We start from the raw sequence: 14,762 nt of genomic DNA on the forward strand, positions 1-14,762 counted from the left end.
TATCTTCCTTGTCAAGTGCATCACAGCAGTGATTAATGTGCCAGCCTCCTCCTTGATCCCAAGGCCATCAACATCTCTGAGCGTTGGTGGTACAGTGATGGTGTCTTAAACAGGTATAAAAACTTCTTTCAGCAAACAGTTTCTGATTGCTTCTCAAATGATTATAAACAATTTTAGACTGAACACCCATGGAAGTTGTATATTTTCTAAGGTATTTCTACTCAAGAGAATAATTTGTGCTTGGAGCTTTGTCCTCACCATAAATTAGCTAAGAATGAAAAGAAAGATCCAGAGTGTAGGCAGAATACCCCTGAGAGGAAGGGTGGAGAAGGGAGACAAGGTGTTTGCATTCGAATACCATAGGAAACCCAAACACTGAGGCCTGGGGTCTAATTAGCATCAGCTAGGGGGTAGTCACTTGAGAGGACACCAGGGCTAACAGTGTAGGCCAAGGATGAGCAACAAAGAGGGTTTATAGGGGGAAGTAAATCCTAGAGAGAATCCAGGAATCTCACAGCAGGACAACCCGCCTCCCTCTCACCACCATCCCCACCTCCCTTGGCCACCCCTACTTCCTGTACTGGGGATTTAAGCCAGGGTCTTGCTCATGTTAGGCAAATGCTCCACCACAGAGCTATATTTCCATCCCTTTTTAACTTTGAGACAGAGTCTCACTAAATTGCAGAGGCTGTCCCCAAACTTGCAATCCTCCTGTTTCAGCCTCCCAAATCACTGGTATTCCTGATAGGCACAGGAAGAACCTCTCTGCTGAATCACTGGTGCCATAGAAACAGGAGACAACAAAGAATTCCTTATCTCACTACTTAATCCAGCACGTCCTGTGAAAGAAACTCATGTAATCACAGGCCACCCACCACAGGAAGGAGACTGGACACCTCTCTCTGATGCTACTATGGAGGCTGCTGAGGGAGATCAGGAGCTACTCTGACTTAAAGAGTTGACACTAGTGAGAGAGAAACCCTGGACCAGTGGAGGGCAAATTCATGAAACAAAGTAGGAAAAAGAAGAAGAAGACCAGTCCTATTGAAAACATCATATGGGTCAAAAAGAATGATAAACTGTCTTCAAATGCAATAAGATCTACACCAACTAAATGCCAGGCACAATGATAGGAACTTTTATAGTCAACATCTCCTGTAGTCCTCACAAGCACTCTAAAAGGATAGGATTATATTACATACCCCTATTGGGCATATGAAGACAGAAGCCAGCTCTTCCCTCTCTTCTTTCCATCCTTCCTTCCTCCCTCTCTCCCTCCTTTCTTTCCTTCAACAGACACTTTTTAAAAAATTTTTACAGACTGCATTTTGATTCATTGTATACAGATGGGGTACAACTTTTCATGTCTATGGGTGTACATGATATAGATTCACACCACTTGTGTAATCATACATGTACATAGGATAATAATGTCCAACAGACACTTTTTGAGAGTTTATGATATGTCAGGCATATTTTTGGCACTGTGGATTCAAAGGTGAAACATAAGATAAGACCCCTTTACATTAGCAAAATGATGACACATAACTAAAAATACAGGCATATACATAAACAAGCAAGAATATTAGATTGTAATAAATTTAATACAGAGCTTTAAAATAGGGTGATGCTAAGGGTACACATGGTTGATGGAAAGTTTCCACATCTTGACTGTGATGGTGGTAATCAAACAATATATTCCGTCAGAATTCACCAAGTTCAGAGCACATAAGACAAAGAAGCTCATAAAATGTGAATGGAAGTGATATATGGATTTTTCATGCATGCCTCTACCCCCAAAACACATTTTTAAAATTCATGAACTGTATATACTATTGGGGTTCATTCTGATATAATTATACACACATGGAATATTTGCTCTGTTTCCATCTTCAGTTCCTCCCCTTTGCCTCCCTTTCTCCCCACTCCATTCCTCTCCCCCTCCTGTACTGGTTTTCCTTTTATTTATTCATACTTTTTAAAAAATTAGTGCTTTACAGATGTACATTAAGATGGAATTCACTGTGGTACACTGATATATGTACATAACATAATATGGTTAATTCCACCCCCCACCTTTTTTTCCCCTTACTTTGGTCTAGTTTCTGCATATGAGAGAAAAAATTTGACCCTTGATTTTTGGGTCTGGTTTATTTCATTTAGCATGTTCTCCATTTCATCCATTTACCAGCAAATACTGTGATTTCATTCTTCTTTATGGCTGAGTAAAACTCGATATATAAATCAATTGCTTTTCCTATGTGCCAATAATGAATCTGCTGAGAAAGAAATCAGGAAAAATTTCCCATTTACAATAGTCTCAAAGAAAAACAAACCATTATAGAATACTGAAGAAAGGAATTGAAGTTCTTCGAAGATGGAAAGACCTCCCATGTTCTTGGAGAGACAGAATTAATATTGTCAAAGTGGTCATACTACCAAAAGTGCTATATAGATTCTATGCAATGCGATCTCCATTAAAATACCAATAACATTCTTCACAAAACTAGAAAAAATAGTTCTAAAATTCATTTGGAATAACAGAAGACCCAGAATAGCCAACACAATCTTGAGAATAATGGTGATTCTGGGGGCATCAGGATACTGGACTTCAAATTATACCACAAATCTATAGTAACAAAACCACCATGGTATCAGCACTAAAGCACACATGAAGACCAGTGGGATAGAATAGAAGACAGAGAAAAATCCACATTGATAAGTTTCTGATATTCGACAAAGGTGCTAAAAACACACATTAGAGAAAAGATAACTCTTTAACAGATGGTGCTGGGAAAGTTAGATATACATGTGCAGAAGAATGGAACTAGATCCCTGTCTTTAACCCTGCACAAATGTAAACTCACAAAAGTGGGTCAAAGACCTAGGAATTAGACCAAAATCTCTGCAATGGCTAGAAGCAATCACAGGCTGAACACTCCAACGTATTGGTGCAGACACTGACTTCATTAATAAGACTTCTAAAGTGCAAAAAATAAAGCCAGGAATCAATAAGTGGGGCAACAATGAATTAAAAACTTATTCAGAGCAAAGGAAGAAAGAGTGTGAAGAAAGAGCCTCCAGAATGGGAGCAGATCTTTGCCAACTACTCCTCTGACAGGAAATTAATATCCTGAATACATAAAAAACTCAGAAATCTTAACACCAAGAACCGAATAACCCAATTAACAAATGGGCAAAAGAGCTAAACAAGCAGTTCTCAAAAGAAGAAATACAAATGACCAAAAAATATACTGAAAAAATGTTAAACATCCCTAGCCATCAGGGAAATGCAGATCAAAACTACATTGACATTTCATCTCACTTGAGTTAGAATGATGATTATCAAAAATTCAAATAATAAATGCTGGTGAGGATTTGGGGAAAAGGGTTTATTCATACATTGTTTGTGGGATTGAAAATTAGTACGACCACTATTTAAAGCAGTATGGAGATTCCTCAGAAAACTTGGAATGGATGCACCAAATGACCCAGCTATCCATTCCTTGGCATTTATCCAAAAGAACTAAAATCAGTATTCTGTATGATCCAGACACATCAATGCTTATAGAAGTTCAGTTTGCAATGGCCAAGTTATGGAATGAGCCCAGGTACCTGTCTACAGATTAATGGGTTAAAAATGTGGTTGGTGTATACATATATATATATATATATATATATATATATATATATATATGACAATAAATGTAGGTGATTTGTAGGGATTTCAGGTCAGTCAATATACAGGGGAGTGAAAGTCCTCAAGTCAAGCAAACTCCTCAGGATGACAATAGGTGCCCTGTTTGAATAGCTTAGAAGTGCTCTGCAACTCCTCTGTCCTTGAGTCCTGGAGACATTATTCTTATTATCATAATATTCAGTAGTGGACTCTGAGAAGCAAGCAAGTTATGTGATCTGCACACGTGCAAAGCTAACTGCACCAGGTAACTTAATGTAACTTGATATGACCCTGGAATAGATAATAAACTGGGCTGGCTATCCCATGGGAGCCACTTCTTGCTCTTCACCGTCCTGTGTGCTTGCCTCTTTATTAGCTCTCCCCTTGACCCTTGTAGCTGGACCCCAATTAACCTTTACAGTGATTAATAGTAAACTGAATATTCATAAATTGTGATTAAAATACTGTTCTCCAACTACATTTTACACAGTTCCCACTTGTGTAAAATGAGAGGTACAAGAATTTTTAAACGATTGTCATTAAACTTACAAGTTAAATGATGTCCCTCTCTGAGATCTTGCTATGTATCGGTTAAAGTGCTAGAAAGAATACATTTATATTGTAAAAACAAAAACAAAAACACAACCCTTCCACAAAACTACACTGAGATTTTATCTCACTCAAGTTGGAATGATGATCATCTAGAATACAAATAATAATAAATTCTGGTGAGGAATTGGGGAAAAGGAGACTCATATGCACTGTTGGTGGGATTGTAAATTAGTACAACTGTGGAAATCAGCATGGAGTTTCCTGAAAAGAACCATCTTATCACCCAGGTATACCACTCCTCAGTATTTACATGAAAGAATTAAGGTGAGCATACTACAGAGATACATGCATACCCATACTTATAGCAGCATAATTAATATGTATATGGAACCATACATATGTATTGTATTTACATGTGTTTTGTGAATGATACACAATTTATATGTGGAAGCAGCCTAGGTGTCAGTCAGCAGGTGGATGGATAAAGAAAATATTGTACACAACGTAGTTTTATTCAAGTATAACTAAGAACAAAACTACATCACTTTAAGGAATATGGAGGGAACTCAAGAGCATCAGATTAAGTGAATGAAGCCAGACTCTTCATGTCCAGGGTGGTGGGTTTTGTCTCATATGTGAAAGCTAGAGAGTAAAAGGGCAAAAGGGATCTCATGAAAATAGAAGGGATACAAGTGTGGGAGAGGAAGGTGGTCAAGGGGAAGGAGGAGGGAAGGACTAGGTAGGTACAAGGAATTGAAACTGGTCAAATCATGTAATGTACATGGATGAGCATGCCACAGTGAAACCAACTACTATTAATAATTCTGCACCAATTAAAAAGCAATTTAAAAAGTTACCATAGTAAGAATGGAACTGCAGTGTATGAGTTTTAAAAAAAGAGAAATGAAAGAAATGAGGAGTACATATGAACTTTTTCATTAGTAAGAGGTGAGGAACCTTTGCTGATATTCATTTTCTCCTCCTCTTTTTCCAGTATTAATATAGCAGGTCCTTAGAGTTTGTGCTAGCCTGGACCAAGTTGGCTAATTATGAGCTCTGTGTATTGAGCCTCCAAAACAAATAGTCAATAATCACCCAGTGCTTGCAGGTCTTCAGTCTGATGGCTCCAGTCCAGTGGGTTCCACAGCTGTGTCTCCTCCTTCCAAGGTTGTCTGCATCAGTGAGCAGCTGTCTGAGGTTGTTTGATATTAATCCTGAAGGTGAAGCAGGAGGTCACTGCACACCTGGCAGGGAGGGGTGTCGGATCTGCTCTGCTGGGTCATGACTTACCAGATGCACAGCACAAGTCAGTAAGTGCTGTGGGAGATGAAGAATAGAAGAGGGAATGTCCAAAGCATTGCTTTCTCCTTGTCAGGAGAAGTATGCAGTTTGGGTAGCCAGGTGGGAGAACAATAGAATACAAAATTGCAGTTATAAGGACTGTGAGTTTTCATAATTGGTTGTAGTGAGAACAACAGAAATCTCATTCAAAGTTTTGCTTTCCTTCACACTGATTCTATTTCTTGTGGATTCTATACAGGAGGGGAGGAAATCCATCCATTTAAGCTGGGTCCTAAGCAATACAGAAGGTTTATGAAGGTGTCGATGGGAATGAGGATGAGTGTGAGGATAGTTTCCATACACCATGAGCCCGTTCTGAGAGAGTCCCAAGTGCAGCAAGGTGCTGAGCTATGTGTTCTACGTAGATTCATTCATCTGCCAAGTCTTCTACAAAGTATAAATGCCATGTACTTATACTTACAGAACAAAAAGGAGCACAGATTTTTATGTAATTTGTGTTAGGAGTTTTGGTTGAATACACTGAACCCATGTTTGAACAAGCTGTTTGGCTACTGACACTGGACATTTGGTCAGGAGAAGCTGGGCAGATTGTCTCCTAAATAACTCAGTCATTCTCCTTCCCTGTCACCCCAGGATGGACTCACTAGGCACTACTGATTGGGGTGTATGGTAGATTATAGTACAGATCAGTGTGTGACCCCTGGTGCCACAATTCAGGAAGAGTGGCTGAGGTCACAGGAAAAGCCTGCAGAAAGAGAAAGCACACAACCGTTCAGCACAGATCTCTCTCTGGCACTCCAGGATAAGCTTTCAGTGGTCATCCTCCTCCTGCATTCTTGTTACCAGCCCACTCAATCTCAAAAGGAGGCATGAGCCAGATGTGGTGGCACATGCCTGTAATCCCAGAGGTTTGGGGGCTTAAGGCAGGAATATCTCAAGTTCAAAACCAGTCTCAGCAACTTAGCAAGACCCTGTCTCAAAATAAAAAGTGAAAAGATCTGGAGATGTGGCTTGGTAGTAGAGCACCCCTGGATTCAATTCCAGGTAGCAGAAAAAAAAATGGAGGCATGAAGTCAGTTTGGGATTTCATTATTACTACTCAGGAAACTTAAAGTTAAAAATGTACCTAAGATGTGCTTGCAGTTAATACCTCTGAATCTTTGCTTAAAATATTCTGGTGGTTTGGAAACAATAAAAATAATTAGCAGATCTTACTGACAGCTTGGCAATTTAATTTATTGCCGTCAGTTCCATTTATTATTTTTTGAACATAGGGAAGGTTGTGAGTTTCTCTTAAGATTAAGTATTGTCATCTGCATAGATTTCAACTTGAATCAGTTGTTGAGTATGGATTAAACAGAAAATGGGTACTGTGTGATTAATGTGTGATCAATATATAAAACAAGGTTGAGTACAATTAATACTTATTGATAAATGGTAAGTATTTTCTTCTTATCATTCAACAAAAATATCTTATTGTTTCAATACTGAATTACATAACAGTTCCCACTTGGGTAAAATGAGAGTAAAAAATTATTGAAAGGATTTTCATTAACACAATAAACTTACAAATTCAATGATGTCCCTCTCTCAGGTCTTGCTATATATCAGCTGAACTGCTAGAAACGTGTGTACTACAGAGAGACTTTAAAGCACATATTGTTGTCAAGTAGCACATTCAGAGGCAGTAGATGTTGCATTATGTACTACCTAAATGAATCTTAGAAACTTCCTTGGTAAGTTTTTAAGAAAAATACCTTTTCTTTTATGGTGGTGGTGCTGGGGATTGAACCCAGGGCCTTATGCATGCTAGGCAAGCATTCAACCAACTGAACTACATCCCCAGCCCCCTAAGAAAAATATATGGATGCATAAATCAGTATTGTCATGGTAACATTAACAATAACATCTACCCATCAATGACAGTAGCTGCCTTTGGGGGAGAGCTGGGCAGGGGAATGAAATCATGCAGAGATACCAGGAACTCAGATTTCATCAGTGGTAATACAAATCTCAATATGCTTTCATTTATGAAGCAAATATTACTCAATGTTTATATTTTCAAATTTGGTAGTTTTATTTATGATAATTATAGGTAATGCTATTGCACCATTTTTAAGTGCCAGGAATATTCTTAGGCAGTGATTATCCTGGTTTAACCCATTTTTTGTCTCATCATCCCAGATGTGGAACATGTAGAAAAAGTTAAATATGGTGTATGAAATAACATGTAAGTATATCATACTAACAATAAAATTTACTATAATACCATGATTACATTAATAATCCTTAATATAACATATAAAAGCCCTAGATTATTATTTCTAACCCATTTTAATTTACCTGTGTCAATTTCATTGGAACATTGGCAGAACTGGAAACTTGGGTCCACGAAGAACTTTACATACACATATTCTGAGGAAGTTGATTTTGACCTAATCCAAGGGTATCTATTTTAAAATTTATGTGGGTAAATACATTGATATATGAGATTCAAGAAACACTATTTAAGCAATTTAAAAAAATTAAAAATTTCTCATAACATTATAAGTTAGGTATTTATTTTCCCCATTGTTGCTATGGGGAATCTGTCCCCATGTGTTTATGATTCCAGGACTTTTCTCTTTTGCCTTTTATCCCAATTAAATTCCAGGGAGGCCTGAAAAAGTAATAAGCCTGAGTTTCCCTCACATAGCTAATGTAGAAGAGTTACCGTCCAGGCATCAGGAAGATTGATGTGAAAATGTTTAAGATGTAAAATGTTGGGACTGAAAAATGGGAGCTTTGGGGGTATCCTTGGTGCTGTGAGAGGATTTATGATTAGAAAAACAGTGGAGCACAGTAGCTGTTTGCTGTAGATTATAAAATGAAAAGTGCAAAGAGCTGTTTTCCTGACTAGATAGTTGTGGGGTTGATAGCAATGATGTGGTATAAAACAAAATTAAAACAAAAAAACCCTTCAGAAGTATTTTAAATTCTTCATTATTTAATCAGCATCAGGTGAAGGGTACTCTAACGCCACTTACTTGGTATATGATGGCCTTGACTGTGTGCAGCTACCTAAAACACATTACTTAAAATTTTAATTTTGCCTAAACTAAGGATAATAGTAATATGTTGAATGATTCTTTTCGCCTTCTACTGAATGGTTTTATTTTTTGAAAAAGCTATCTTTAACAATGTTTTTCTTTCTTTGCTGTCATGTATATTTTAAATTTTTTATTGTTTTTGTTCTAATTAGTTACACATGACAGTAGAATGCATTTTAACACATAATACGTAAATGGAGTATAACCTCTCATTCTTCTGATTGTACATGATATAGAATCATATTGGTCTTGTAGTCATATGCACATATGGTAATAATGTCTACTATTCTTCTTACCTACATACCCCCTCCCCTCCTTTGACTCCTTTTGGCCTAATCCAAAGTAACTCTATTCTTCGCTAGCTCCCTTGGCCCCATTGTGAATTAGCATCTGCATACATATCAGAGGAAACATTCAAACTTTGGTTTTTTGGGTTTGGCTTATTTCACTTAGCATGATATTCTTTAATTCCATCCATTTACTGGAAAATGCCATAATTTCAGTCTCCTTTAAGGCTGAATAAAATTCCATTGTGTATGTATACCACATTTTCTTTATCCATTCATGTGTTGAAAGCTATCTAGGTTGGTTCCATAATTTAGCTATTGTGAATTGAGCTGCTGTAAACATTGACATGGTTGTGTCACCCTAGTATGTTGATTTTAAGTCCTTTGGGTATAAACTTAGAAGTTGGATACCTGGTTCAAATGGTGGGTCCATTCCAAGTTTTTTGAGGAATCTCCATACTGCTTTCCATATGGTTGTACCAATTTGCAGTCCCACCAGCAATGTTTGATTACACCTTTTCCCCACATCTGAGCCAATATTTATTATTGCATGTATTCTTGATAATGGTCATTGAGTGATTCTTAAATGATACACAGTATTAGACTGAGAACATATATCCACAAAGGAGTTAAATCAGAAGACCTAGAAGGACAGAATCCTGGAAGAAAACTGGCCCATAAGTATGTGTTAAGAATGGACTGTGGTTGTGGCTCAGTGGTAGAGCACTTGCCTGGCACGTGTGAGGCATTGGGTTCAATCCTCAGCACCACATAAAAATGAATAAATAAAATAAAGGTATTATGTTCATCTTAAAAAATATTTAAAAAGTATGTGTTATGATTATGAATTATCAATTTAGTGTTCATATTATCAGTTCTAACCCTTAGGAAGTGTTGATACATATTCTGCATTACAGAAATTTGTACCATTGTCTTAGAATATGATTAGGTATATTAGACTGTTTCTTGCTTTACTTCAATTAAAATGAATTTTATTTCTAAAAGGAGAAAATGTATTTCTCACACTGTTTTTTTTTTTTTTTTTTTTGATCCAGAGTTAATCTGTGTGCTACCGTGACTGTGAACTTGTTATACGAGTGTTAAGGGTCTTCTAACATTTTGCACTTGAGTGTATTTAGGTGGGTAGGCTAGGTGTGGCCCATTCCTGTAATCCCTGCTCCTCAGGGGCCTGAGGCAAGTTAGAGACCGACCTAGGTAACCTAGCAAGACCCTGTATTAAAATAAAACAAAAAGGGACTGGGGAGATAGCTCAGGTGTAGAGGGCTTGCCTAGCATGGTTGAGGCTCTGGGTGGAATAATGAAAAAAAAAAAAAGAATGAAAAAAGAGTAGGCATGTAAAAGAGAAGATGAAGGACAGAAAAACAATAATGAGAGAGTTTCCAGATAATTAGGTCTGTCACAACTGAGAAATATCATTTACTGTGTGTAGACCTCAGTGTGGATGAGTAGTTGTGAAGGCTCAAATTAAATGCAGAGGTGGAGTGCTGAATGCTTGCTGACTTGTATCCTTTTTCCTACCCTCTTTTCTATGTCAAAGGTGTCTAAGCATTATAGAAGCACCAAATGTAGCAGACATCTTCCAATTCCATCTCCTGAGTCTCTCAGCTGATCCAGAATCGCAGCCCGTCCTCTTTGGACTGTTCCTGTCCATGTACCTGGTCACAGTGCTTGGGAACCTGCTCATCATCCTGGCTGTCAGTTCTGACTCCCACCTCCACACCCCCATGTACTTCTTCCTCTCCAACCTGTCCTTGGCTGACATCTGTTTTGCCTCTACCACTGTCCCAAAGATGCTGGTGAACTTCCAAACTCACAGAAGAACCATCTCCTATGGGGACTGCCTGACACAGATGTCTCTTTTTCTCATTTTTGGATGCATGGATGATCTGCTTCTGACCGTGATGGCTTATGACCGTTTTGTGGCCATCTGTCACCCCCTGCATTATCCAATCATTATGAACCCTCGCCTCTGTGGCTTTTTAGTTTTGGGGTCTTTTTTGATTAGCATATTGGAATCCCAGCTGCACAATTTGATTGCATTACAGTTTACTACTTTCAAGGATGTCAAAATTGCTAATTTCTTCTGTGACCCCTCTCAGGTCCTCAGTCTTTCCTGTTCTGGCACCTTCACCAATATCATAGTAATGTATTTTGTTGGTGCTCTATTTGGCATTTTCCCCATCTCAGGAATCCTTTTCTCTTATTATAAAATAGTCTCCACCATTCTGAGAACCCCATCCTCAGGTGGGACGTATAAGGCCTTCTCCACCTGTGGGTCTCAACTCTCAGTTGTTTGTTTATTTTATGGAACAGGCTTTGGAGTGTACCTTGGGTCAGCTGTGTCCCATTCCTCTAGAAAAGCTGCAGTGGCCTCAGTGATGTACACTGTGGTCATCCCCATGCTAAACCCCTTCATCTACAGCCTGAGGAACAGGGTCATTAAAAGTACCCTAAAGAGACTCCACAGTAGGCTCATCTAATCTCATGATCTGTGATAGAGACTTGATGGATAGTTTGGAAAAAACAATCAAATTAGCACCCAGACCTGTAAATTCTACCTCTTTGGTTATATTATTTTTGTACTTGATGACTTTGATCTCTCATGTTTCATAGTGGAATGGTAGTCATTAGGGTTGAGGGAAGAGGTTAAAGGGAATTTAAAAATGTTCCTATTAGTACATTATAGTTTACATGTTAGTGGGGCTCATTTTGACAGCTTCATACATGCATAGAATATAATTTGTTCCATTTTAATCTACAGTACTTCTACTTTCCCTCCCCTTTTCCCTTTACCTGCTCCCCTTCCTCTACTTTGGTATTCTTCCTTTTTTTAAATTTATTGTTTTTTAAATTGGTGCTTTATAAATATACATAAAGATGGAGTTCACTGTGCTATACACATATATGTTCATGGCATAGTTTGGTAATTGTATTCCACTAATTCCTCCATTTTCATGTCTGTCCTCCCTCCCTCTCAAACCCCCACTTTCTCCACTGATCTCCCTTCTATTTTCAAGGGGTTCCACCCCCATTTTTCCCTATATTTCATTCTAGCTTCCACATATGAGAGGAAATATTCAGCCTTTGGCTTTCTGTGTCTGGCTTGTTTCACTCAGCATGATGATCTCCAGTTCCACCCACTGTCCAGCAAATGCCATAATTTCATTCTTCTTTAGGCTGAGTAAAATGCCATTGTGAATATATACCACATTTTATTTATCAGTTTTTCTGTTGTATACCTTTTCTGGTCTCATGACTTAAAAAGGGGTATGAAGTTTTAGTTTAGAAGAGTGAAGAATTTCTCTGAATGGATCTTGGTGATAGTTCCCCATCAATATGAATGCAAATAATACCATCAAACTGTGAATTAAACGATGGTTAAAATTATAAATTTTGATTATACATATTTTGCCACAATAGAGAATATAAATAAAAATCAGATGGATCTTAAATTTTAAAAAGTTATTTCTATGGGTATAGGAAAGAAAAAGTACAAAGAGAAGGGTGTAGGTATAAATATGATTCAGCCTGAGGCATATTTTAGAATTCACATCACTCCAGACTCCAGGGCATTTGAAAATTAAGCTAATTTTTTCTATTGTATTGGAATTCTTTATTTGAATAACACCATAATAACCCAGTGTTGATTAAGTTCCAAAGTTCCATTAGGTAGCATACATGGCCTGGAGATGGTTGTTATTCTCCCACTTTTAGTAATCAGTACTAGTAGAGAGGTGGAGAGATTTACACACTCACTGCACATAGTGGCAGGTGAATGATATGGACTAAAGTGTTCATTTTCTCATTTCCATTGTAGACTGTTCTCTCTTCTACTGGAACAAAATACAAATATTATTCATAACACCAGAGAAAATTTCATGGTGACTTGTTATGGCACAATTATTACCATACAGACTACAGTGATATTTCAATATCACTGAACTTCAGGATATAGAACTTCAGAATATAAGAATGTATTTAATAACGACTGATTTTTCCTTTGGACAACAACTGTACCTGTCTAATAGTAAAGTTGAATATGCATCAATTGTTGAAAGTCAAACAAATGAAGTCCATCCTCATGTAGAAATTCACTAGTGTGATATAGAGAAAGGCACAGGAGCTTTTAAATGATTGAGGTAATAATAAACTGTCAGAATGAATCATCTCCCTCCCTCCAATTAATGTCTGTGTTTTTGTTAAAACATCTATTGTAAAGGATGTATTTCAAAGACAGAGCCAAATTCACCTGTTGATGTAAACCAGTACATTTCAAGGTCATATGCATTGTGTTGTCAACTTCTTAGGTGAACTTATTCTTTTATGAAAGGAACTATTTAGTGTCCTTTCCATCAAATCCCCAGGTTGGGTGAATATCTAGGTATTGATACTTTCAGTGTTTGTCCTCTGCAGTACCCAGGATCACACCACTTTGAGAGAAGACACCAAACCCTATCACTTATAATCACTTCAGAGAGAAGCCACATACTACTATGGCTTTCTCTTCAGATGTTTCCAAATTAAGTAATTTTATATAAAAATACAAAGGGTCTGTGTATTATTTCATTATTTTATAAAATTAGAATTTCTGGGAAGTAATTAGATGAGATCTATTACTTTATTTGAATGATATCAATGGTAATGACAATTACTACAAGATACCTGGAGATACTTTGGAATAACCTAACTTTAGGCAATAATTTATTGCACATGTATGAAGATGCCAGAACAGAAGTATGAACAATGTGGAATGCTTTTAAGAGATACTTCTTGTGGGACACAGGGGTGCATGACTGTAATCCCAGCAACTGAGGAGACTGAGGCAGAAGGACTGCAAGTTCAAAAGGAAAAACAAAAACTTGTTGATAATGTTCTCCACAGTTCCTCTAATCCAGGCATAAACTTGTAGTAGTATTCTGGAATAGGCTGAAAAATTAATGATTAAAGATAATAAAATTGGTGGTTCAAGATGGCGGCCTAGAGGGTGACTGCACCCCCAGTCACTCTAGAACCCAGGAGTTAAGAAGGGGAGGCATTGAGAGACTCGGACAGAAATAGAGCCATGGATGAGTCTGGCCACTGGGTAAAGCTCGGCCCGGGTGGCAGGCCCAGATAGAGGTGGCCTATCGGAGCAGGGCAGGGCAGCTACAGTCTTCCACAGGCAGCCCTGTGCACTCCAGCGGTGGGCCCCACCCACACAGCCAGCTTCTCCAGGTTCTCAGAGCAGGCCCCCTAGTGAGAGCCTTTCTGACCAGAACAAGCTCCAAGTCCCAGAGCGTACTCCCAGCATACTCCGGCACGCAAGCAGCTTCAGGGACTAGGATAGGGCAGCCAGAGACTTCCCCAAGCAGCCTGGACCCCTGCAGTGGGAGGTGCCTTTCAAGGCTAGTTTCTCGGACCAGACCGCCCAGTGAGAGGCTTTCTACATAAAACAACCACAAGTCCCCGAACACACAGAGAGCTTCAATCTGCAAGCAGCCTCTGATATCAGGGCAGGGCAGTCAGAGACCTCTTCACGTGGCTCTGCCCACACCGGCCACAGGCTCTTTCCATGGGGCGATCCAAGATGGCGGCCTAGAGGGTGACTGCATCCCCAGTCACTCCAGAACCCAGGAGTTAAGAAGGGGAGGCATTGAGAGACTCGGACTGAAATAGAGCCACGGGTAAGTCTGCCCACTGGGTAAAGCTCAGTCCAGGTGGCAGGCACAGATAGGGGTGGCTTATCAGAGCAGGGCAGGGCAGCTAGAGTCTTCCCAAGGTAGCCTTCCACACTCCGACAGTGGGTTCCTCCCACATGGCCAGCTGCATGGTGCAGGCCCCCAGTGAGAACCT

General features: G+C 38.7%; 1 protein-coding gene and 1 non-coding gene across 2 annotated transcripts; one reads left to right on the forward strand and one right to left on the reverse strand.

The window, feature by feature from the left end:
* Positions 1-7,304: 7,304 nt before the first annotated feature.
* Trnaa-agc (transfer RNA alanine (anticodon AGC)) lies at positions 7,305-7,377 on the reverse strand. Its single transcript has one exon. It is a non-coding gene; the product is annotated as a tRNA-Ala (tRNA).
* A 3,109-nt stretch (positions 7,378-10,486) lies between these two features.
* Positions 10,487-11,410, forward strand: LOC124969151 (olfactory receptor 7E24-like). Its single transcript, XM_047531982.1, has one exon. The coding sequence runs from the start codon at positions 10,580-10,582 to the stop codon at positions 11,408-11,410; it is 831 nt and encodes a 276-aa protein (XP_047387938.1). The 5' UTR covers positions 10,487-10,579.
* Positions 11,411-14,762: the final 3,352 nt, after the last annotated feature.

This window comes from Sciurus carolinensis, chromosome 17 (genome assembly GCF_902686445.1).
Source record: "Sciurus carolinensis chromosome 17, mSciCar1.2, whole genome shotgun sequence".
Classification (NCBI taxonomy): domain Eukaryota; kingdom Metazoa; phylum Chordata; class Mammalia; order Rodentia; family Sciuridae; genus Sciurus; species Sciurus carolinensis.